General features: G+C 41.0%; 2 protein-coding genes across 3 annotated transcripts in view; one reads left to right on the forward strand and one right to left on the reverse strand.

The window, feature by feature from the left end:
* Positions 1 to 12,319, forward strand: part of RASA1 (RAS p21 protein activator 1) — a 68,570-nt gene extending 56,251 nt beyond the window's left edge. Inside the window, exons 20-25 of the mRNA XM_075526528.1 lie at positions 60 to 146; positions 4,537 to 4,604; positions 7,491 to 7,579; positions 9,226 to 9,303; positions 10,597 to 10,731; positions 11,454 to 12,319. Of these exons, the coding sequence (XP_075382643.1) occupies positions 60 to 146; positions 4,537 to 4,604; positions 7,491 to 7,579; positions 9,226 to 9,303; positions 10,597 to 10,731; positions 11,454 to 11,537 (541 nt within the window). The 3' untranslated portion in view covers positions 11,538 to 12,319. The remainder of the gene's footprint in view (positions 1 to 59; positions 147 to 4,536; positions 4,605 to 7,490; positions 7,580 to 9,225; positions 9,304 to 10,596; positions 10,732 to 11,453) is intronic.
* Positions 12,320 to 14,147: 1,828 nt separating this feature from the next.
* On the reverse strand, positions 14,148 to 25,210 carry CCNH (cyclin H). 2 transcript variants are annotated; one of them, XM_075527221.1, is made up of 9 exons: positions 25,048 to 25,210; positions 24,760 to 24,882; positions 23,354 to 23,427; positions 22,865 to 23,075; positions 22,396 to 22,559; positions 20,074 to 20,144; positions 18,103 to 18,214; positions 17,456 to 17,516; positions 14,148 to 14,336 (listed from the first exon to the last, which is right to left on the reverse strand). In XM_075527221.1, exons 1-9 carry the CDS (start codon positions 25,162 to 25,164, stop codon positions 14,298 to 14,300), a joined length of 972 nt encoding a protein of 323 aa, XP_075383336.1. In that variant the 5' UTR covers positions 25,165 to 25,210; the 3' UTR covers positions 14,148 to 14,297. The 2 variants fall into 2 exon arrangements, with proteins under 2 accessions (XP_075383336.1, XP_075383337.1); XM_075527222.1 differs by lacking the exon at positions 25,048 to 25,210 and adding an exon at positions 23,868 to 24,093 and having other exon boundaries at positions 24,760 to 24,887.
* Positions 25,211 to 26,094: the final 884 nt, after the last annotated feature.

Genomic DNA, 26,094 nt, shown 5'->3' on the forward strand with positions numbered 1-26,094 from the left:
GCGAGCTTTTTTGATTCTCTAAGTTTAATGGAATGAGTAATTAGCTATGATTTTTGCAGGACGTTGAGGTATATTTATGGGTGCCTACAGAAGTCTGTTCAAAACAAGTGGCCAGCTAATACCACCATGAGAACCAGAGTTGTTAGGTAAGTTAGTTGTCACTTTATTCTGAAAATAATCTTTTCAAAACATATTGTTAAAGACATATCTTGTTAAAGACATATTTCAGTGTGCTTATCTATGTTTCTTTCAGTGACAAAACTGTATAGTAGAATCATAGAATCGTTTAGGTTGGAAAAGACCTTTAAGATCATCAAGTCCAACCATTGACAGGTACTGCCAAGTCCACCACTAAACCATGTCCCTAAGCACCATGTCTACGCATCTTTTAAATACCTCCAGGGATGGCGACTCAACCACTTCCCTGGGCAGCCTGTTCCAATGCTTGATAACCCTTTCAGTGAAGTAAAATTTCCTAATATCCAGTCTAAACCTCCCCTGGCACAACTTGAGGCCGGTTCCTCTTGTCCTATTGCTTGTTACTTGGGAGAAGAGACCGACCCCACCTCTCTACAGCCTCCTTTCAGGTCACTGTAGAGAGCGATGAGGTCTCCCCTCAGCCTCCTTTTCTCCAGGCTGAACAACCCCAGTTCCCTCAGCCACTCCCCATCAGCCTTGTGCTCCAGACCCTTCCCCAGCTTCGGTGCCCTTCTCTGCACACGCTCCAGCACCTCAGTGTCCCTCTTGTAGTGGGGGGCCCAAAACTGAACACAGCATTCGAGGTGCGGCCTCATCAGTGCCAAGTACAGGGGGATGATCACTGCCCTAGTCCTGCTGGTCACACTATTCCTGATACAAGCCAGGATGCCATTGGCCTTCTTGGCCACCTGGGCACACTGCTGGCTCATGTTCAGCTGGCTGTTGACCAACACCCCCAGGTCCTTTTCTGCCAGGCAGCTTTCCAGCCACTCTTCCCCAAGCCTGTAGCGTTGCATGGGGTTGTTGTGACCCAAGTGCAGGACCCGGCACTGAACCTTGTTGAACCTCATACAATTGGCCCCAGCCCATTGATCCAGCCTGTCCAGATCGCTCTGTAGAGCCTTCCTACCCTCAAGCAGATCAACACTCCTGCCCAGCTTGGTGTTGTCTGCAAACTTACTGAGGGTGCCCTCGATCCCCTCGTCCAGATCATTGATAAAGACATTAAACAGAACTGGCCCCAACACTGAGCCCTGGGGAACACCACTTGGGACTGGCCGCCAACTGGAGTAAACTCCATCCACCACAACTCTTTGGGCCCGGCCATCCAGCCAGTTTTTTACCAAGCAAAGTGTATACCTGTCCAAGCCATGGGCAAACAGTTTCTCCAGGAGAAAGCTGTGGGAAACGGTGTCAAAGGCTTTACTAAAGTCTAGATAGACAACATCCACAGCCTTTCCCTCATCCACTAAGCAGGTCACCTGGTCATAGAAGGAGATCAGGTTAGGCAAGCAGGACCTGCCTTTCATAAACCCATGCTGACGGGGCCTGATCACTTGGTTGTCCTGTACGTGCCATGTGATGGCACTCAAGATGATCTGCTTATAACCTTCCCCGGCACCGAGGTCAGGCTGACAGGCCTGTAGCTCCCTGGATCTTCCTTCCAGCCCTTCTTATAGATGGGCGTCACATGTGCTAACCTCCAGTCAACTGGGACCTCCCTGGTGAGCCAGGACTGCTGATAAAGGATTGAAAGTGGCTTGGTGAGCACTTCTGCCAGCTCCCTGAGTGCCCTTGGGTGGATCCCATCCAGCCCCATAGACCTGTGTGTGTCTCAGTGGTGTGTAGTACTTACAAAGGTTACAGCAGTATTTAAATTTATGATGCTGAGGCATGATATCCCAATTAAGGATTATGAGCTTGCTAGATTCTTAATCATGTTCTTAGAGCCTTGTCAGAATAAGATGATGTAGTATAGAGGTCAGTATAACATTACTTAATGGTTTTAACTTCAAATTTACTTGTGTTTTGTCAAGTTTTACAGACTAATCTAAAATAGTAATTTCCTTTTTCATGCTGGGAAAAAAAAACTTCTCTCAAAGCAATAGTTAACCTTTGTGATACCTGTAGAGAACAGTGACTTCTGAAGATCATGTTCCTGTCATATGCCATCTGGGAGGACTATGCCTTACCCAGGGACTCTTATGTAGTGTGTGTTAATTGCTGGAGAAATTTTACATGGTTTAAGATCCATGGCCTTTAAAATGCAGACCCAACATGGTAAGGAATCTAGTACCTTCTCATAAAGACAATTGGACTGTTGTTATATTTCACTGAGGTACTGTCTGCGTTGGGATATGTAGTTTTCTGCATCAGAGAAGGCTCCCGGGCTCTGCTGTTGGTCTGCTGGTTCTGCCAAAAACACATAATTCTATGCTGTCCCCGTTTTGTTTCATTTCTCTGCTCCATCCCAATCTTGTTGAAACATTCCAGAGCTCCTCTAAAAATGTTGCAGCAGGTTACTGAACCTGGCACCCCTGAACTTGCACCAGCCACAAAAACACCAGTGTACATTCATAAACCAATGCAATACACCGGTTCTTCCTCTAACACTGTTTATTGCCAGTGCAGGTCAAACAAAAATCTTTGACAAAGATGTGGTCTTGACACTGTTTTTCTAAACGCTACTGGGGGTTTTAAGGGTATCAGAGCCACATCTTTCCTTTTTTGCGGTGTCTGGCAGTCATATGATTTGCTGAGGTTGATTTCCCATGGAGGGAGTCTTTCAGAGGATTTGTCTTTGGCTTGTGTTTATCATTTGGCACCAGAAGCCTTATGTCATCCAGGGTGCCACACAGGGGCATTGCCTTCAAATGGAGGCTGCTCTTATTGTGAGAGCCCCTCTTACTTTGAGGGGCTTAACCTACTGGAAGGCTGTAGAGCTCAGCAGTGAATACCGTATTTCTCTGTTCCTCGCCAGCTCCAGAGAGGACTATGTGGCTTTCCTTAGTGGACACGGCTCACATTCAGGGTTTTCCAGAGGTCTTCACTGCATGCTATAAATATTGGATCCCTTGCTCTTGTGATGTTAGTCTTCACAAGTGGATACTAGTGATTTCTCTCTAGAGTACAGTTTCACAGCCTTCAGTGATGATTATTATCTTTTATTGCACTATTTTTGGTCCAAGAATGGTTAAATATTCAGAGGCAGATGGACAGTTTTTAGATGTCTGGGTATCTCCCCTACTATGCAGTCAGAAGGTGCTGCCATTTCTCTCTGGTCATAAAACCCCCGTGTACATAATGACTCATTCTTAATTTAGGCAGGTTGACCAGGCTAAGAAGCACCAGATATTCTCTATCAGCAGGGTCTGTGCTATATTCATAGCTCATTGGTCTTCAACTTTGGGCACTTTAAAAGAGGAATTGGTGTATATGCCATGACTTCAGAATTAATTACTTCCTCACAGCTTTAAATTCACACCACGGAAAATATTTTAACTTCACATGTGGCCAAGAACTGTTGTCTTACCAGCCCATAATTCATGGTTCTTGGAGAAGTAAGAAACATCTATAACAGTATGTGTTAGGTGTCTTGGACATACGGAAGGTGTGTTAACCTCACTACTATGTGCGTTATTTTCAAGTAATATGGACGTTACCATCACTGTGTACTTATCAACAGGCAAGGGTAGTGTAAGGTCCCCTTCCTTCTTTAAGTGGCCAGGCTTCGGTATTGCTGCAGTGAAAACCAGTCTGCTGGTAGTGTCCAAGCACTCCAAACAAAATTAAAGATGATTTACATTGCTTTAGTTGGTCCATATGTCACTTCATTGTATAGCAATTAGCTGGAAGTGAGGTTAACCTGAGCTGAATGTTTTTTACTTCTGCTATTAACTGAAAGTTAGATTTTTCTCATGCTACTGAAGGCTATTCTTGGGTTCTGTTGAATGAGTTCCTAGTTCTGCAGTCAAAACAGAGTGCTTTTTTCCCAGCTTTCTAGATGGCAGCAATTACTTCTGGGAGGAAAGCAGCAGATCCCATATTATTCTTCTACTATAGCATACAGTCATCAGGATGTGGATCAGCTTAAGCTGACCTGAGGCTGTGTTGCTGCCAAAAGGGAGGTTCCCTTTGCCCACACGCTCCTGCACTCCTCCTTACGTTGGCTTGGGGGAGCGGGTGGTTGCGGGATGAATGCCTTGTGGTAACAGACAATGGAAAGCCTTTGGGAGGTCAGAGACCAGGGGCTCCTCCTTTTTGAAGCTGGTGTGGTCTGAGATTGGCTTCAGTATGACTTTACAGTTAAGCTCTTCCCACATGGTTTCAACAGTTCACCTTAATTGGGAAATCAATATGCCTATTCTTTCAGCTTTTATTGTAGTTGAAGTCATAGCATGATATCCTTAATTTGTTAACGTATTCACAGAGCGCAGGCTGGTTGGTTGGTGTCTGTCTCAAAAAGATTCCACGCTAATTTGAATCCTTAAAGACTACACAATTTTACATTAATTCTCTAATTTTATTGAACAAAATACAATTTTCTTCCCATTTCAGTGGCTTTGTTTTTCTTCGACTGATTTGTCCTGCTATCCTGAACCCAAGGATGTTTAGTATCATCTCAGGTGACTATATGCTTCAGATTGATCTCATACTTTATACAGTAGTAGGCATGAAATTACTGTAGTGTCTAATGTAGCAAAATACAAAGTTTTTTTGAATGCTGTGTCCAAAGTCATGTTATCCACGTCACGTGACTGACTTCTCCATGAGGCAGCCAACATATGCTTTTCACCCTTAAACGTTAGATTGTGGTTATCCCCAATGTTGTTTTAAAGTCCAGAAAAACATGCATTGTTGTATTTAATAATACAGCTTTGAGTTAAAGTCTAGCAATGTGGAATATATTCTAGCAGTGTGAAAAATGTAAGTGTGTGATCTTCAGATGTCACTTTGAATACAATGCAATGCCAAAGTTAATGGCTGAAATTCAACGGTATCTCGCAAATGAACAAGATTTATAAAGTTGAAAATGTGTCTGCAGAGCTTGGAATACATTTGTGCACCTAGAAAATTATGCTTGAGTAACTTGTTTGAATGTCCTGCTTAGATAGCTTCCAGCCATTGGAGAAGTCTTTACTTTGACTCATTAAGTACAGTCAATCTCAAATATGGAATCTTAAAGATGAGAGAGGGGTGGCGTTTAGAAAGGGTGGGTTGTACAGACTTGAGGGGTTAATCTTGGTTGACTTAAAGGCCATATATAGGAGAGTTCCCATGGGCTTGTCGAAGTGAATGTTCTCACTGCATAAAGTCTTACCCTGTGTTTTGATGCTCTCTTCGTAGAGTGCACCTATAGTAGTTAACTAAAACAGTGACACGGAACATTCCTGATTGCAGAACTGCTGTACAGGCCTGTGGCACAGTGCTGGCCGGTATCGGACAGCATTCTCCAACAGCTCGCAGGGGCAATGGGGATGGTGGCAAACATCAAGGACCACATCTGACACGCTGTTGGCACGGGGCTTTCCTGTTGTGAAGGTTTAATGACGAGGGCATGGATTATCCCATGGCAGTTGCCTTAAGCACCTAGACATGTTTGTGGGCATTTTTAATTTAACTTCTGTGGGAGGAAAAAAGGGAAAGCATAGACTACTGAAAACTCTATTACTAATTTATTACTAAAGTTAAAATATTCAGATATGAGTTGCTTAAAGTTTGCCTATGTTATACTTCATCATTGTTTTCTGTTTTTTTGGTTTGGTTTGAGGTTTTTTTGGCAAAGATCGCCCCAAGCTAGAGGGCATTGAGTTTGCACTAGCTATTGCTCTTCCTCCTTCTTTCCCTATCAGTTTCTTGATTTTTACCAGTAAAATGCTGATTTGGAAATAGGAGGAAATCAGAAATCTGATTCAGAAAGCTTTTTTTCTTTATTCACAGCCAGTTTTTAAGACAATGTAGCATGTTTTCCATAATTTCTCTTTAAGTTACGCTAAATGAGAAGGGCTGTGTCGAACAGAAAGTTCCTTTCTCTCACCCAGTAATCGTTTCCATACATGCTTTGGAGAAAGCATTTGAGAAACACGGCCTGGTACACAGTGATCCTTTCTTTAGGATTTTATCTTCAGATAACTTGCAAGTTAGGTACCTCCTAACTTGGGTTGCACTGTGTCTGCAGGTGTAAAAAGTTACCTATAAATTTGAGTAATCCCTTTTAAGCTTGTCTGTCAGTGTTAAAGTCATGTACATCCAACTAATATTCTTGACTACTGCTAAGGTAAACTTACAGGTGCTGTGTGTGGGGCTTTTAGGGCTGTTCAAAAAAAAGGATGAGGCAGTCCTTCTTTTGGAGCAAAGCTTCCAGCATACCTTCTTCCCATAACAGGGGAAGAAATATCCTGAAGGCTAGGTGTATAGGTACAGCTCAGTATCAGCAGCAATCCTATCACCTTAACAACTGTGATTGAAAAAAAATCTTCATTTCAAAAGTTAAATCCTTTGTTTTGAGCATCTTTGAGTTTTTTTTAAAGTAATTCACTTCTTTAGACCACTTCTCCTAACCTGAAGTTCCAGATTCCAAGGCTAGGAATGTTTTCCAGCATTGCTGCTTCAAAGGCTTGTATTGTACCAAGCACTAGATATGATGAACAACTGACATTAGTTGTAGCTATGCAAGAAAAATTAGAACTTATTTTTCAGTGGATTTTGGAGGGGGAGGGGAAGAAAGAACAACAAAAGATGCAGGTAGACAATGAAGAGCATATAACATTCTTATGAAGAATTATAAAATTTAGAGCTTATATAATAACCATGCCAGTTTTTGGAACACTTCAAACCTGGCTTTCAACCAGGCCATTTACCGTAACTGGAGGGAAAAATAATTTTGTAAGATATTACTGGGTAATATCACTTCTTGGAAAAGGAAGTTTTAACTGACGAAGTGGTTAATGTAAAGTGTTAAGTGTATTGTTAAGTATGGCAAGTCACTATACTTTCATGGAAATACAAGCCACAATTGTATGTAATGTTGACTCTGTTTTCCTGATGCCAGTAACTTAAAGTGTCATTTGTATAACTTGTCAGAGCCCACTTTTGTGGGCATACACAAATAAGGAAGAAGGTAAACTTACCTTTTTTTAAAATTCTAAAGGTAAATTAATTTTTTTTATTCTAACAACAAATAATCCTCTTTTCAACAGAACAGTTTCTTTCTTGTGAAAGTGCTTCTTACTTCACCTAACTCTTACTAACACCACTTTATTTTGCATACTTGTTCTGTATGCAACTATTCCAGAAAATAAGATGTTCATATTAATATATTTTTGTGGACATTATTAAGCAACATAAGTTTTACTTCGCCAAGTGACATCTTCAACATGCAGTTCTGTTACAATGTTAAAAATATTTTATTCCATGAAAAAATATGAATTGGAGAAGAGCTTTACTTATATGTGACTGCTGTTAGTTTTAAATGGAATGGCCACTAACTCTCTACTTTGTATTCCTGCCAGATTCTCCTTCCCCCACTGCTGCAAGAACGCTGACGCTGGTCGCCAAGTCTGTGCAGAATTTAGCAAATCTGGTTGAATTTGGAGCCAAGGTGAATATAATTTTGCACACACAGAACAGCCTAGAGCTGTTTCCAGTACATTTCAATGTTCCTGCTTAATACATGCAAAAATCTATTGCTGTTTTCTTGTGCAAAGCCCGTTACATAATCTGTTCGTTCTCATCAGCAAGGAGGCCTTGTTCCTGTGATTTCTTCTGTCCTCTTTGTGTAGAGCTAAACAGGGTGTTGGTTTGAATTAGAGCGGTAGCACGAAGTCTGGTCAAATTGGGAAGAGGAGCCGTAATCATTTGAGAGGAAGTGATCTAGCAACTCACATTAGTGACTTGGTACATCCCATTAAGATTTTGAATCTGGTAGTAGGAACGCCAGCTATGGTCTGTTAAAACAACTGATGAACGAATGACCATACCAGTAGGTATTACAGAGTGTGATGCAACCATATATTGATGCTACGAGAACACAGATAAACTCAGCAGGCATTTGTTCCAAAGACAGCAGTGGGAGTACGTGGAGCATTCTTTTTTCCATTTGCAACAGAAAAGGCAGCAGTCATACTCCAGTATTTCCTGCGCTGGGGGGAGAAGTGGGAGGGGAGAGGAAAGGCAGGCAGTTATCCCACCACAAGAAAAGTGTCCATGATGGTAAAATGGGCACATTTTCTTTTGGAATATCCATGCCAAAAAGACAACTGAGAATTGCTAGAGCAGGAGTCTGTGATGGGGAAGAATCAGGATAAATATTCTGCCTTAAATAGATGATGGGAGCTTTTTTTGCATTTCCATTGATTATTTGATGTCAAAGGGGGGGCATCTTTCAGTAATATTGGTGTGCTTCTGTACACAGCCTTGAAATGCATTCCGCACACATGTTCTATCTGTATATAACAATTGTCTTTCAGACTGAGACTAATCAGGCCTAAATTCCCAGCTTCGTATAGATTATCCAATTCTGAAATGAATGAAGAACTGCCAACCTCTGACTCCCCTCCCCAGCTTTCACCCTGTGTTTACTTACGCCTTAGATGGGTGTTTTCTGTGGTAGAGCACTTCAAAGCACCCCTTCTATTTGTACTCATTTTCATATTGCTAGCCATAATTAATGTTGTAAGCCAAGTGTACGCATTGCACTAAAAAGCCCCAGCTTTCAGTAAAGTTTCTGTGATAACACTAAGAGAATGCCAGCAACAACTGGTCTATCTCAGTTCCCAGGCTGACACATGGTTGAAAAATAAATCTGTTGACTTAAGCATAATGAAAGTGACTTCAGGCTGGTAGTATAAAGTTATTTCTCTGACCCACATAACTTGGAACGTAAGCATTAATGAAAGAACAAGAAAGAGTACTTATTCCTGATCATACCTTTGAAAGTAGAGCATTTGTTCATTGCAGATAGGTATTGAGAGACATTCATCTTAATGAAAATTCATGTCAGTGTGCATGTATAATAAATTTCTGAATCAGAGATGCTGAATCTTCTGAATGTAAGAAAACACCAAAATCTGGAGTCTTTTGACTGGCTGCACGCCAGACATTAGAAATTCACTTGAAAAAATAAAATTACTCCAGATGACATACTTGTTTTGCACTGTCATTTGTCTGACTGCACTGTGTTCACCTCAGGTATGACAATTATCTTGGCATTGATTTGTTCTAATGAATACTTTTAAAAATTACTAGGAGCCATATATGGAAGGGGTAAATCCATTCATCAAGAGCAACAAACATCGCATGATCATGTTCTTGGATGAACTGGGGGTGAGTGCTTAAAAAAATCTTTACTGGAAGTTACATAGCAACATTGTAAATGAAAATTCTTTACATTTCTTATTAACTAGCTGAAAAATGCATCAGCTCCCACACTATTTTGAATGCTTGTAACTGAATAAATTGTTCTTGTGCATGTTCAGAAACTGCAGATTGCTGGTCTGTCATACGCAATTAAAACCATCAAATGTCATCTTAGACTTAATTCCTTTAGCACCTCTGTAGATGTGAGAAGCTCAAATAGATTTTTATAGGTATGAAGATTAGAAATTTTGGCCCAAAATACAAATCTTTAAAAATACTTTTTAAAGCAAAAATTCTTGTATGTAATGTCATATGGTTTTGACCAGAGATTGAAATTACATTTTGCTTTAAAAAATATTAGGTTGAATTTCAGTTATGCATTACCAAACGTGTCGCTGCATGCGTTCTAGATATTGTAGTTTGAAAGTGAGCTGCAGTTACTGCATTCTTTTAAACAGTTACTGTTTCGTGTATGATATAGCTATAACAGGAGTTAGAACCTCATGTTATATATGTGTATTTTTAAACCAAGAATTAATTTTAAAAAAAGATGAAAAAAAATGTGCCAAGCCTTCTGAATTGATCTCTTAAAAGTGACCTAGAGGACATCTCAGAATATTTTGATAAGATATAAAAATGAGTGTGGCATTCAGGTAGGTTGCTGTATGTCACCTCTTTCTGGTTAAATTGCAAGTTCTGTATATTATGATAACGTCAGTTTTCTTTAAATGACAGATTTTGCATGAGGTCTCTGAAAACTGTTGGTTCGCGAGTAACTGTTGGATTAATCTACTGTTTTAGTTACAACATTATTGTTTTATGACCAGTGTAATGAGTTACTTGATAGTTACAGATTTTGCTGAATTTTTGTTGCTGCTATTCTCTCATTTAGATGGGGAAAAAAAGCAGCTGATGGATGGATTCCCCCTCTTTTAGGGGAGGGTTCTAAGATGAGTCTCTATATGCAGTAGCTTTCTGGTCAGCGCAATGGAGGTGTAGCAATACCAGATCTTTTAGTAAGAACCCTTCTAGCAGGAGTAGAAATTGCAGTGTGCTCATAAAACGCATGCTTGCGGAGAGGAGGAAATACATAATTCGTAGTAGAAAGATGGACTGGAGACTTAGCTGGGAAGACTAACATTGCAGTACTTGCTCGCAGTGTAAAACAGTTGTGTTGGCAGAGCTGTGTAGCTGTACTTTATCTTCCTGTGCGCCCGAGTACTCAGCACCCTAAATCTGCTCTCATCTTTTTTGTTGAAGAATGTTCCTGAGCTTCCAGACACTACAGAGCATTCTAGAACTGACCTATCTCGTGATCTGGCGGCCTTGCATGAGATATGCGTGGCACACTCAGATGAACTCCGGACACTCAGTAATGAGCGAGGTGTAATGCAGGTGAGCGACAAAGGTTAACGAACAAATCACAGGTACAGATAGTACGTCTTGAGTTACTCCTTAATATCGGGATTCGTTGTAGCATCTCTGGCTAGCAGTATGACTGACAAACGTTTTAAGACGCGTGTTTCACTGAGAGGTTATTAGCTAGTTGTGAAGATACATAGTTAGTCCATAGTTTTGTTTCTTCATGCAACAAAACCAAAGAGGTATTTTTAAAGTTTCCAGAGGAAGTTTTAGTTCCTAGAGGAAGCCCAAGCCCACAAAATTACTGTCTCCTGACCGGCTCTCCGGGTCATTAGTTTTAGGATCTTGGGGTTTTTTTCAGTTGAGAACTAAATCTACTTTCGTTAGCTTTCTATTGATACCTCCCATTTCTGCTTCCTAATTTGCCAGTACGTTTGTAAACAAACGTGGCAAACTCTTCTAGCAAACCCCAACAGTGTGTTAGCAGTACACTTTCTTAGCCTCCCTGTGAAACCACAAAGCAGCAAAAAGATCCATGGGTGGAGAGGCAAAGTTCATAACCCTGTTTTAGACTTCCCTTTTGAAGCAGTGTCTTACTGACTAGGGAATCAGCTGTTTCCTTTTTTTTTTTTGGTTGTTCTAATATATTTTAAACTACCTAGTAGCAGGTCTGATAGGGTAATGCTGAAAATGCTTCTCAAGCAAGACCAATCTGTTTCCCGTTGCTAATGTATGGTTTTTCTCTCTTTCTACAGCATGTTCTTAAGAAGCTTTTGGCTATTACTGAACTGCTTCAACAAAAACAAAATCAGTATTCAGTGTCTAACAATATCAGGTAGCAGCCCTCTACCTGAATTCTGCATGGATCCAGCATGCCCAACATGGCGACTCACACCAGTATCACTTTTTCTTCTTGCTCTTGCCAAAAATAGCACACCCTGTCACATTCCCAGTGATGTGTGAACTATGCAAAAAGAAAACAAAGATTCTGTTGGTGAATGATTGTACCAGCAGCTTTTTAAGCTATCTGTGCAGGACATTTGCACTTTTTTCCACTTGGAAACAGTTTTCACAACCTCTGAGCCTTGGTGTACAGTTCACCTTCCGCAAAGAAAATGCTGTGACTGTCTTGAACTTTGAAAATTTTTTTCAGCACCTCTGATTGCCAAAGTTTTGCTGTCTTGTTGGAAAAAGAGTTAACAACTGACATGAAAAGAAATGCGTTGTTTTGACAGCTACATATAACTGGATAACATTTCTTACTGTAATTTCTGACTGGTTACAATAATTACGACTTTTGACTGTTTCAACCACTTTAACTTGTATTTACAGTTTCCAGAATTTGATGTTATGGTAGAACAATCTTTACTGTACACTTTTTATACCATGCTGTTTCTCTTGCTGGAATCATGTTGAAAGAGAATATGCAGAATGGGTCTTGTCAGCTTTATTTTTTGATGTCACTGATTCAGTCTGAATAGTTCTTCCATCAAGAACTGTATATCCAGATAAATCACCATGCTTTTGTAAAATGTTTACAACAGTAAATAATTTGAATTCAGTAAATTTATTGATCATTGTATCAGACATGCATGCATTCATTAAACCATTTTATAAAATATGTATTCGTTGGTCTTTTGTGTACTGTAAGTCTAGCATAAATACTATTTTTATAAGTGAAAATTAAGTTTTTAAAATAAATCAAGCTGCAGATCAACTCTTTATGGAAACTGGCTAACTTTGGCTGCTGTGGAAATTTTTTACAGTGTCTGCACATGTGATGTACTTTGAGATGTCCATGCGGTGTCACTTTTTTAGTGTGAATCCTCCATATGCCTTAATTTGTACATATCTCTTACGGGGCGAGAAAGTAGATGTCGAAACTGTTAAAAATTAAAAGTAAAATATGCAGTTGATTCAGGGGTATTTCAGCATCACCATTTGTAACTTTTCTAGGCAGCGATCTGATAAGGAATAAAAGGATGCCGAGATGGACTGACAAGACTAATGAGATAATCGCATAAGTAATTGTGTAATATGGACAGGGTTGTTACACCACTAGAACAACTGTCTGTTAGAACTGCTTTTTCCATTCACTGTCATGCTACGTTGTGTGAACTTCATCTTTGTGTCTTTGCTGTAGTATTGGTGCATGTCTTTCAGGTTTGCAGTTGGCTCTTGCTGTGCTGCCCTGGTCTCTCCAGCTGAGCCAGCTTTCCTGCAGGTGCGTGCCCAGTGCTGCAGCTGAGAGCTCCCACGTGTCACAAGCACTACGCTTACTGGATGGAGGTGATGCTCTTAATACAGCCTAGTAGACATATCTATTTGCAGGACCTTGGTACTACTGAATTCTTTTTTAGATCGTCCCACAAAACCACTGCTTGACCTGTTGCTGCCCAGCCTGTATGAAACTGCATCTCAGAGGAAAAGGTAATTAATCTTTTTTTGTGCGCTACTTAGTTCTCTCTCTGTATACCGTTAGGTCACACAAGTCACAGTCCCAGTTTGTAGCATTTTTTTGTGTGATGAACTGCTGCTGAATGCTCTGCTTATAGCTTCCCCCCAGTTCAGAACCAAGTACACGACTTAACAGTTTCAGTCGAGTCTCGCTTCCTGCACTTGATCATGAGGGTGCTGTGTAAATGGTGTCAGGCTTTCTGAAGTGAAATTGCAATAGCTGCTCTTCTTCCCTGACTAGTCAGCCAAGGACCCTCGTGTAGAAGGATTTGTCAAAAACAGAGTGGATAAAGTGGGTTACTTTGTAGACTTAGTTGGCTGGGTGTAGGTAGTGTCACTGGTAAAAATATGAACGTTGGAGAACAGATTTGGCTGGCTGTTTACCTATGACATACAAAATGCGGTGATGAAACTAGGAAACTCCCAAAGCTGCATTTAGGTGATGTACTGTAGAGCTGCTTGTGTCCTAAAACAGTACATGAAAAGGAAATAGGCTTTGCCCTAGACTTGGAAGACAACTAACTTCTTAAGAAGATTTTTTAAAATAATATTTTTAGGTGCCCCCAGGTCAGTTAGTCACAGCAACCTAATCTGAGATCACAGCTGCAGAGTTAAGTCACAAAGGTGTGATTATTACTTTCCATGTTGTAAAATATGTTGCTGCAGCCTCTTAGTACATTTGAGAAGAGCTTCCCAAATGTAGCAAGTGTGTTATGGGCATGGTTGTGTATTTTAGTGGTTTCAATGACAAGCTTGGGAAGAGGGGGAAGCACATCCTGCTCTAAAGCACATATGGGTCTGTTACCAGATCTGTCTCCTGCTTGCGTTTATCCAGTTCACTAAATGCCCAGTTCGACATTAAGTTGAGCTGAAGTCACATCTCAAACTGTTCTGAACCAAAACTCTTCCCTGAGAGATTTCTTAAAGCAAACATTTCTTACTAATGTTTGACTTTGAATGGATGAAGGTTTAATGGAACTACAACAAACTACTTTAGTGAAGTCAAATGCTTTATTGCAAAGATACTACAACTGACAGAATAAATACCTCATGACACAGAGTAAGGAACCTGTGGCAGACAGGTTCACACTTGACACCGAACGGTAGTTTGTGCAGTGGTAGGACTCCATCTTCCTTCAAGGTTACACTGAGTCCACAAGATCATCATCAGTCCACTCTTCCTAATGGAAAAAAGCAATGCCTTGAGCAATGTGTGCATTTGGTGCCTTTTACAGTACGTGACTGTACGTATTTACAATACGTGACTGTAGGTACACGGTACGACTGCACAGGCTGTCAGTCACTTCATATGCCAGTTACAGAGAATTTACATAGCACAGATAACTTTTCACATCTCTGAGCTGTCTGCTATCAATAACAGACTTAAATAGCAAGTTTAAACTGATTTTAAACATAGTGCTTAGTGGTTTGTCATGTCCACATCACTTGACAGATACGCGTTTCTGCCAGGACACTTGACCATACTTATCTTGCACACTCCGGTCCGCTTCTGACAAACAGGCAGCAAGTGCATCCTGGTTAACTTACAAGGCTAGCTCAAACTGGAAATAAGAATTCATGCAAGGCCTACATAGAAGCTACTTGATGAAATGCATGTTTGTTAAGTTCCCTTTCAGATTCTCATGGTGTGCCTGACCTAAGCTGCTGAACAACATGAAGGGTATTTCCTTTCCTTAGACCTCCCATGATCTGGTGTTCTGCTCAGACTTGCTCCCACTGCTAAACATGAGCACAGTTAAAGGAGTTTCTTTAAGTGTGCCCTGGTCTGTTGTGAGACTCCAACTAAGTCTTGATTCCTGGCTTCCTTGAAAATGTTTCTTGCCTGCCCTGCCCCCTGCCTAAGCAGTATTACACAGTGTGCTCTGTGTCTTGTGCAGGGGAGGAAACAGAAATAACTCAGTCGAGAGCGAACACACGGGGGGAAGATTTTCTTTTCAGCTAACAGTGGCTAATCCCAGAACACAGCATTGAAAGCCTCCTGGGACTAAGCCCAACTTCCTGCTTCTGCAAGCATGCCATCATGTTTATCAAGAACACAAAAAAAAAAACCCCACCCCACATACGCAAAACCCACACAAAAAAACCCCCTATGCCCTTACGACCAGGATTTAGTACCTAACAGAAGTGTTCCATGAACAGAAGACTAAAAAATATTTTAACTAGTAGCAACTAAGCCCTTTAACCTTAAAGCTAGTTATCCATGCCTAGTCTTAAAGTCATGGAGGCCCTGTCATTTTAGCAGCCCCTTTTTAGCACCTGTTTGAAGTTTAGCTCATGCTTCTTCATTACAGACAACTATGTAGATTTCCACAAGAGCTCATATTGCAACCTTTTACTAGTATCGTGTGCTTTTTATGGCTTCGTTGCTTTGGCAGCTGCGTCATCTGTGCTCAACCAGTACCCTATGTGTTTCTTCTATCATTCCAAATTGATGAGCTCTCCATACCAGTTACGGCCTTGCTGTTGGTATTAACATCAGCTATGAAATCACGAAACAAGATCTTACGAGTAGATTAGAAGACACTGTGCATTTCTAATTACTTACAGCTATAAATATTGTTAATATCAACTAGCTACAGGATTAGTGAGGTCTCAAGGTTTGAGCAGTATGCACATACTATAAGCTTTCCAAAAATGAAGCACGCTTTCTCCTTTACGTCCTGGCCAGCTCAGATGTGCCCTTTCATGTGATAATTGCTCAGAAATGAAACTATACAGGTACAAACCCTTGGCAGTTCATATACATCAGTATTTAAAAACCCCAAGTTTCAAGGGCTGTTAGAATTGTGCAAGAGCTTATCGTGAAATGATGTAGACTATGTGAATTTATCCAATTAGTTTATTCCTTTGGAAAAAGAAGTGTGAATATAAATTAGTAAGAAACCCCAAAATCAAAACTGCCTCAAACCACAGCAGCATAACTAAAAGAAGACCCCCTTCAAATTAAACTGGGGCAGGGAGGAAGAAGTGAGTCTCCAGAGCTTAGGTGGAGCTGAAGTCATTTTGTGAGAAAGTGAAAAGTTATGAAAGTGCTAGTTTTACACAGCTTCCAGTTTCAATACACTTTTTAAGACTGGCATTTGGAGTAAACACTTGTCAAAGTTTTTACAGCATTAGTTAGTTACCATAAAACATGCTTGAGGTTCCACATTTTGTTAGAACATACTTTCAATGCTGATTTTCTTATAATCTTGTTCATTTTTTAGATTCTAGTTTGACATTATAGCATCAACCTACTGTGGTAATTTATATCAGCAAGACTTCTTGAATCAAAAAAACCAACCCTGCATTTTATGTTACGATTTTGACAGAGGACCCTCTTCAGCTGTTAGCAAGTTCTTCTAAATGCCACACTCAGGGTGTCCTGCACTATCAGGATGTACAAGGTCTTCAGTGTCAAGAGAAATTAAAAGGGGTTCTTCACAAACCTATTCCTCCAACAGAACATATTCTCTACAACTTTCAGTCAATGTTACAAATGAAAGCTCTGAAAGGTGTTCAGATTAGATCTGAAGGATTACCTTAATTCTGTTTTCATTTGTTGAGTCACCCTCCTCAGTCTATCTCTACCTTATTTATACTTGGTCTTACAACCCGAGGTACTAGCTACATATCTGTAATTTGTGCAAGCCTTGCTAGCAAATTGGCTGATGCAGACATTTAGTCCAGCAGCTGACTCCCATCTTGTGCAAGAAGCCAAAGAAAGTAAATGGCAACAGTTTCAGAAGCACTGGCCAGCAGAAAAACTACCGCATAAAACTTTCATGAAGAAAGCCTGCTTGAGTATGTTTCAGCATATAATCATTTATTTCACGCAGATTCTGAGGAGTGAGCTTCCACCTGCAGAGCTAGGATTTCTCCTCAAGTGTTCAGTTCCTAGCCTTCCAAAACCTCCTTTCACCACAGTATTCCAAATGGCAGTTTCACAGCTATTTCCCCTCACTGGCATCATGGAGTTTCACACGCTGGAATTGTAAGTATTAAGTTTTATGTTGTTCTGTGGTTGTTCTACGGTTTGTCAAAAGACAGACTTGCAAAGCACAGGAAACAGCAGGAAGGATGGCCTGCGTGTTCTTCCCCCTGCCCACAGAAGACTGGGGTTTTAAGAACACTCCTAAACACAGACTAGTACAAACTCTGGCTCATTTTTAAAAACACAGTTGAGAAAGATTCTGTCTAAGCAACACGTAAAAGAATACTAACAGATGCAGGTCTGTCTCAGTAGCTGTGTCACTTTTGTCATTAAGAGTGGAAAAACAAGTACAATAGGTTTACTGACCTCATCCATTTTAGATTTCTTTGTGACATATTCATCATCTTCATAACCTTTCCTCTTCTTCCTAACACCCATCCAGAAAAAAAGCGCAATGTTTAGGTATTTTGATAAGCGTCAGTTTACTTATGTGGACACAAGGTTAGATTATGGACATATTTGTCACATAAAAAACTACCGAAGCCTCAACTAAGAGCTCGCTGGAAGATCATAGTGGGTACTAAAGTGAAAAGGGCAGAAAAGGAAAATCAGGAAGTCCTTTGCTGTCCACATAAGTCTTAAGAAAACAGTAACACTTTACACAATTCTTGTTTTAATCACGTGATTTTAAAGCCCTTGATTCTCATGACATATAAGTGGCCAGACCTTAGAAGCCACCGGGGATTCCAGTTCTGTGTTACAAAACAATCAGTATTACAGCTTGCAGTGCAAATCAGCACAAAATAACATATTTATGTATTACTGAAAGCACTACTTTGTGTCTTGGTTCTCAGCTTCCAGTAGACACATACTAAGCATGTGAACAGACATCCTTGTGTGTACACTTTAGATGTTTTCATTTTCAATCACTCACACAGAACAGAGAGTTAATGTTTCCATAGCAATAAAAAAAGACAGAAGTTCAACGCATCAAAGACTAAGTATCTACTTACGGGTTTGTATTAAGTGAAAGCTCCAAGCTGTGACACTTCTCCAATTTCTGTTTTAGAGCAGCGACCTCTTCAGGCCTTGGCAGTTCATATTTCTTTATGAGATTTTTCATGCCTACAGTGGCAACAACACAGATGTAAGCAAATTAAATAATTTCTGCTCCACCTTGTGAATTACACAAGCTTACCAATCAGTAGCATGGCTACTGTTATTGCTTATTCCTCATACTTAAGCTTGAGCAAACAGTTTATTATACTCATAATAACAGGACCACAGTATATTTCAAGCAGCTTCTACTGGGGGGGGGGGGGGGGTGGGGTGGGGTGGGAACCTACACCAAAAAAAATCAGAATGCTACGCAGAGAAAAAAAACAGAATCTACTAAGTTTTGAAGTCCACACCTCTGTAAGGTTTTGAAAGCATCATATCTAGTTTTTAAACAGACTCAGAAGACACTACAAGGCAACATGCAACATAGTGCAAACAGTTGAGACAGAAAGCTTACCAAAAATCCTTATATTTGTCAAAGCAAGCATTAGACATTCAAAAGTATTAACTCCTCCCAAACTGCTTGCTTACAAAACTTCCCATCCCACACAGCACTCAAACTTTAGACCAAAGATTACATAAGGAACACTTAAATATCATCTTACATCCAAGGATTAATTCTAAATAACATCAAGGTACAGCAGAAGCTGAGCACAAAGAACTACCCTGAAACAAGTAGTTAGCATTGTTGATTCTGGATTTCCTCAAAGTAAATTTATTGTAATGTAGAGTTCACAGTACTCTGCTAGCAAGCTTGAAAATACATAGGTATTTTTTCCATTCACCATTGTACCTCAGTCTTAAAAAAAGAGAAAAAATTGGTTTCAGTCTTGTTAAGAATGCAAATTAAATTTACAGCTACCCTGCAAGAAACAAGATTTTTCCTCTACCACCAGTTCTCTGTAAAACTAGTCATTTACAGATGCTTCAAAATTTCCTTCCGGCCATCCTATGTTTCCAGAAGAGCTGCCTTTGGGCTAAAGCTACCTTCCAGAATAATGCAAGTGAAGAATAAGTGACCCCAGCATTCCCTTTGCATCTCAGCAACAAAAACCTGAAGACTGGATTTTAGCAGGATGAGAAAGGGAAGAGCATCTTAAGTTTTATAAATCCAATTTAAATTGAATTTGTAGATCCTGATGACTTGTATGTTAAATTCACCACTAAAGTCAGCTTAGTCAAAGGACTGCATTTTTAATGCTACCACTCTCCCATTTTAAATGCGTGCATTACCTTAAAGCATTAAATAACTGATTACTTACTGGAAATTTCCTATCCTAGCCTTTTCATTTAATTAAAAAAAAAAGGTAATAATCAGTGTAATACATTCCCCATTATCTTAGCTAAACCATGCTAGCATTCTTGATATTATTTTTTATATATATATATATATATTTCTTACACTAGCAAACCTAAACAGCTTTTGAAACATCTTTATAGCTGCAAAACAGAAGTCAAGTATAAATCCTGGCACACCACTTCACATTAATCATTTAGCTTAGAAAAGGTACCCTCTGGTGGTGGAAGTAGTTATGTGCAGGCTTTTGCCTGAAGCTGTGATTTTGAAGACTGAAAAGAGTCATTTCATCCTTCATTATCTAGTTCCCAAAACAGATTTCTCACTTTAGAGTCAGTTGCTAGCACTTAACTGACTATAGCAGTTATGTTCTGAGAAGCACCAGGCCCTTTGCCTTTTAATTTCATTTGTTCATATCATAGGAAAGTCTCAGTGCATTCTCCCCTTGCATCCACATGCTAGGTAGTTCATTCTGCTGCCCATGTTTTTTTACTTACCTTACGCATGCTCTGAGGTGAAGAAAACCACTTGAAGCACACCCTTCTGCTTAAAGCTTTTGTTGTTTGGAAAAAGCCATTTTTCTTCCTTCAGATATACTGTTTATCATATTTTTCCAATGTTTACTTACATTTCATGCAATCTAGCAGCTTGGCTAAGGATGTTCTGTTTTCTTTCAGCATAAGACATTCTGATAAATAACTGCAAAGAGACATGGAAGAGTAAGTTCTTAAAATAAAATGTCATAATTATTTATGGCAGCTACCATGAGTTAATAAAGCATGTATTATTTATTATTTACAGCTGCTAGAGCTTTGTGATTAGACTTAGTAAGAACACTTTTGTTACATAAGTGCTATAAAGCGATAAAAAAAGCACATCTGTCACTTGCAACATTCTTCTTCTATAAGAACGTGACAAAAGTATTCCCCGGCCATGTAAAGAATAACTGCAGAATTAAACATTTGTAAGTAAGACTCACTGAGTTAAGTCAACTTATGTTTAAGATTCTATGAAGTGTCACACTAACATCACACCATTGCACAGTATGACTGCTGGAAAAACAAATACTACGGAAGAGTAGTCTTCAGACAGACCAAAAGACAGCACAAAGCTTGCAAGATGGGACTGCTTCTTTTGGCAGCTGAAAGCAAATCCTAAATGCTGTCTTTTAAGAGTCTGTAGGTCCCTTCCTCTTCCCTCAGGGAGTCAAACTTCCTTTAGTAAGAACATTAATACATACACACCACCTGGGTAAAACCCCAACACATATGAGCAACGATCGCCACTGAGATCTACAACAACCAAGTAGTTTTATCCCTTCCCAGGAAGGGCACTTATTACAAAAATCCAAGGACTCCAAAGTATATCAATGTGTTCAGTCTGTATTAACTTCAAACTTACTTCACAGATATACACAGCTGTATCAGTTGCAGCTCCCAGACTGAGGCACCAGCCACCACGAAGATGGTAATTACTATAAGCTGACAGCTGCTGTTAGCATCGCTACTCTTCTAGAGCTCCAATTTAAGAGTGTCATTTAACCTCATGCTGATACCAGAACTGAAGACTTATTTGGAGCCACCTCTTAGCCAGAGCACAGTGGCACCCGTTTCTTCCTGAAGCTCTAACGTTTTCAAGGGCGACCTATACACTGACATCATGGGAGTGATGGGTTTTCAAACCTTCCATGTTCTGTCACACCTCTGCAGATGCACCTACTCACAGGTCCACAAGACCTGAGCTGCAGCATTCGCTTCTCTCATGTCCAGCAGCTCAAACTCACGTAAAACAATAAATGACAAGGTTGTAGCAACTGTATGGAGCAGAGAGGTGACAAAGACTTGAGTTCTTCATGAACATGCAAAGATAAAGTTTACATACCTTGATTCACACACTATCTACAAATTATTCTAGTTCTTTTTATAAGCATGCTTTTCTGAATTTTGGCACAAGTAGTACAGAATATAAATTCATGAATGAGATCAACAAGTTTCAAGTTACAGTAAGCACCTGAATGTTTTCACACTATTCTGAGAGGACAGTGAACCCCGTAGAGGATACTCCCACACTGTCTCATTCTTTTACAACAAGAGAGATTTGAGATTCATGTAGAGGAGGTGGAAGGAAAGCTTCTTCAAAAAGAACTGTCTGCAGTTAGCATCAGCCTTTGTGCCTGCAGGTGTCACAGTCTAGATGCAAAATGCTCACATGGAGCGTTGTGTGATTAAAACACTCCAGATACAGCTACTTACAGCAACTACCTCAGTTTTTTTTTTTGAAGAAAAGAGTATGGTTTGTCTTGAACCAAACCAAACAAGCCATGCATTTCAGCAATGGTATCAAAGTGTTTGATAATGCCTTTGCAAACACCAGTGGCTAGACCACAGAAAGCAAAGAAGGGACCAATTTAAAACAGCACCTTATTGTTAGTCCATTTCCATGGAAATTGAACAGTTACACCAGCCAAATACAGCACTTAGTTTCCACATGCTGAGTAGCTGTCAGTTCAATGTAGTTTCATTTCACTCTGTAACCTCAGATACCTTAAAAATCTTGGTGTTTTTTTTTTCTTTAAGTGATTCTTCAGGTGTTTCATGCTCTCAGTTTCTACTGTATTTCCACTTTCTTCACTCTAATCTTCAAGATAAGTCTGAAAATCCTATGCTGTTCTAATTAGAGCAAAATCATCAGTCTGCATTTTTTTTGTCCTTCTTCCAAAGGAATATAAAAACTAGACACCAACTAATTGCATTTATCACCCACTTTGGGGGGGGGGGGGGACCCAAACCAGTACCATTTCCGTTTTGAAACATACTTAAAGAACATACCAGAGTGTTAACAATCAGTAAATACACACTTCTACTAGTTAAGAATACCTAGAACAAAACAATTTCGTACAGAAGCAAATAAACAGTTTAAATCATACCTATAACAAAAAAGAAAAGACTACCTTTCCATATTTATTCCTGCTCTTGAACCACTAGATAATATGGCAGTGAGAGCTATCTGTGAGGGACTGAAGAGCAGATATGCATCTGTCAGAGCCACTCGACTGAGGAAGTCATCAGCTGTCTTCCTCAAAACTTCAGGATTCTCCAGTATGGGATAGCGAGTCTAAAAAGTAAGTATTTAGGAAATTAAGTAGCTGTTCCTCATCTTCTGGTTTGTGAGCTCAGAACACACAAATCAACAAGATTTTGTAAAGCTAAAAAGTAGCATGCCATCTTCTTATTCCAAAAATAATCTAAAGTGTTTAAAGACCACAACTAAACCGACTTCCTTTCAGATATTTGCCTATGACTTTAGGAACTAGATCTTTTCAGATCACAGGCACGAAAAGAAATAAAGTTTTCTAACAAAACCCACGACAGATTCATATTAAGTTAGTATAGAGTATGTAGCATATAAAACAATACTACCTTCAAATCGATTAGAAATCCCTCAAATGGCCTGTATGGATTGTGGACAATAAGATGGAAGTTCAGTTGCTGAATAAGCAGTAGTTCATATTCCAGTATTTGTTCAAGAGCTTTTTCCTGTCCAAGAGGGCTTTCTCGAAGGTTACCAACAAACTGTGCACTGGACACATTAAATTCATCTACTTTACAGGCCAAGAATGCACATGTTAACCTTGAGGAGGGAAAAAAGGCAAACAATTGACATATGCAGCATCCATCTTTTTATCAAGAGTTCTGTTCAGAAAATTTCTATCTTCAAAACAACACGTTCTAAACACAGCAAACTTTTGAAAATGGAAACTGAAAGTGACCATGCTTCGTCTTTACTCATATTTAAGCTCTCAAATTTCCTTTCTCATTTTTTCAGGTCTTTACACATATAAAGATTACACCTCCAATGACTGAGGTGTTCCGCTTGATAGGATAACTCAAGATGTGTTGATAACTCACATTATTATCCGAGGATGATACTCCATCACCGAGTTATTGAGGTAAAAGCGTTTGAAATACATGCAAGCTGTTCCCTAAATTAAAAAAAATGGAGGGAAAAGTAAGCATAGAAGCAAAAATGGATTAAGAAAAGAGAAAAATAAATAAAATCACAGAACAAGCAAGTTTGAATATATACTGCAGACACACAGGATACACTAATGCACTAAGACGCACACAATGCTATGTAATTAAATATTTCAAAGTCTAATACATTCATGCCTGCAAGAGCTTTGCAAAATGGCAGCTTGGTTATCTTTTCCTCCATTTTTAGACATATTTAGGGACACAATGCCCAAAAAGCCTATAGGATCTTCATGAGAAAAATGTGGTATTTAAATGAAATTTAAAAACTAGAGACTCAAAAAATTATCTTGAAAGTTCCGAGTAATCCCAGCCAAGACACCTGGCTTTTTAGACCAGTAAATTTCCCAACACATTTAACATTTATGCTTCTCTGTGTGTCTAGAAGTACTTCAGTCTGTTGATGCCAAACTTCCAAACTGATCCGAATGCCATCGGCACGAAAGCAGGCATTTTCCAAAACTGTTACTTGGTGAGTCTGATCCGGCACACGCACTCTACAGAGGCCAGTTCTGAAATATAAGGTCTGGCTCCACAGAGCATGTAGTGGCAGCCTGCTGCTACATTCCAAACGCATCTTCAGACATGACACTCTTCATCTTTGTTATTCACCACATCTATCAGAAAGAAGGAGAACTGACAGGGCACAATATAGATTATACACCTTAGTGGCTAGGTTACAAAAGAAGTACAGTTCCACTCCCTGCTTCAGCTGTAAGTCCACACTCTCTCTCTTCTGAAACGCACTCTTCTGCATTCAAGATAAGTCAGTTCAAAGATTTTTTTTTTTTCCTTTGTAGGTTATTACTGCCAGTACAGGTGCTTGAGCCAGCTTGCTTTGTGGTCAGACAAGCACCAATGCTTGAGAAATGACTGGACCAGACAGCCCAACTTTGGGACTGCCTCCTTTAGTTACAGTGAGACCATTTTATTGTATCACCAATCCATATTGGATTGTTTCTACTCTTTGCTTAAGAGAGAGGAAAGAAAACGGTTAAAAGTCATTCATGCAAGTGTAACAGCCACAAAAAACGGATGAAGGTGAGAAATAACTCTCTGTTTTTGAAACGGCTGCACTGCCCAGAAAACAAAAAGAGATAAAAAGCAGTCTGAAACACGGACTGCAGCACTGGGAGACAGAAAACTTAGAGAAGATACCCGTGCTCTCAAGAATAAGACAGGCAAGCGAAGGAACAAGAGACACGGAGGGGACAAAGCCCGCAGCTCCGTCAGTCGCCGGGCCGCAAGCGCATCAGCCAGGCCGAGCAGGCGCTGCTGCTTACCACCACGGATCTCGGCATCGCAGGCTTGAAGACGGCGCAGAAGTCCAGCAGCCGCTTTTCGTAGTACTTGCATATCGCCAGCTCCTCGTGGGGCTCCAGAAGGACAGGGTCGGTCTGCTGGACCTTGAAGGGAGCAAAGCCGAGCCTGACCCACCGCCTGCGCGCCGGCACGGCCGCCCCCCTCACAGATCCTCCCCTCAGAGGCGCAGGCAGCGCCGGCCGGGAGAAGGCCGCAAGACTCACGGGCCCCCTCCCCGACGCCCCCCTCACGGCCCCCCCGCCCCGCACCTTCCCGCTCGCCACCGCTTTGCTGCGGAACTTGCGGTTGGCGTCGGCCCGGCACCGCGCCAGCTCCTCCTCGCCGCGGAAGGTCCAGTGCCGCCGCTGCGTGCTGCTGTAGTACATGGCGGCGGCGGCAGGGAAAGCCGCTCCCCGCCCTCCGCGCTTTACGGCAGCCCGCTTTACGGCGGGCGCGGCGTGGCGAGAGGTGTAGTTTGGCGGGAAGGGGGAGAGGAGCTGCCTGAGGGCTTGGGGCGGGGGGGCGGCCCAAGGGACGGCGTCCCCTCGGAGCTCGGAGGGCGGGAGACAGCTCCGGGAGGGGGACTGAAGGTAACGAGCCCTGCGGGAGGGGATGGGAAAGGCCGCGGCCGCCTCTGGGGTCAGGGAGCTGCTGGAATAGGCCAGAGTCGAGATGATTCTCCTTGGAGCTGGGACACTGCTCTTAGCTGCAAAACGCCACACAAAAACGCCATTAATCTGTCATGGCATCTTTTCATGGAATAAAAAACTAGCTTATACGAGTAAGGGAACTGGGATCAGGCCCAAAGGGAGTGCCTGGTGGAACATGTTACGGTGTAGGTGGTGTGGTTTAACCCCAGCCAACAACTCGGCCCCCCCCAGCCGCTCGCTCACTTCCCCCCGGTGGGACGGGAGAGAGAATCGAAGGGTAAAAGTGAGAAAACTCGTGGGCTGAGATAAAGGCAGTTTAATAGGGAAAGCAAAAGCTGCGCATGCAGGCAAAGCAAAACAAGGAATTCCTTCACTGCTTCCCATGGGCAGGCAGGTGTTCAGCCATCTCCAGGAAAGCAGGGCTCCATCACGTGTAACGGTGACTTGGGAAGACAAACGCCATCACTCCGAACGTCCCCCCTTCCTCCTTCTTCCCCCAGCTCTATATGCTGAGCATGACATCCTATGGTATGGGATATCCTTTTGGTCAGTTGGGGTCAGCTGCCCCAGCCGTGTCCCCTCCCAGCTCCTTGTGCACCTGGCAGAGCATGGGAAGCTGAAAAGTTCTTGATTTAGCATAAGCACTACTTAGCAACAACGAAAACA

This window comes from Mycteria americana, chromosome Z (genome assembly GCF_035582795.1).
Source record: "Mycteria americana isolate JAX WOST 10 ecotype Jacksonville Zoo and Gardens chromosome Z, USCA_MyAme_1.0, whole genome shotgun sequence".
Classification (NCBI taxonomy): Eukaryota; Metazoa; Chordata; class Aves; order Ciconiiformes; family Ciconiidae; genus Mycteria; species Mycteria americana.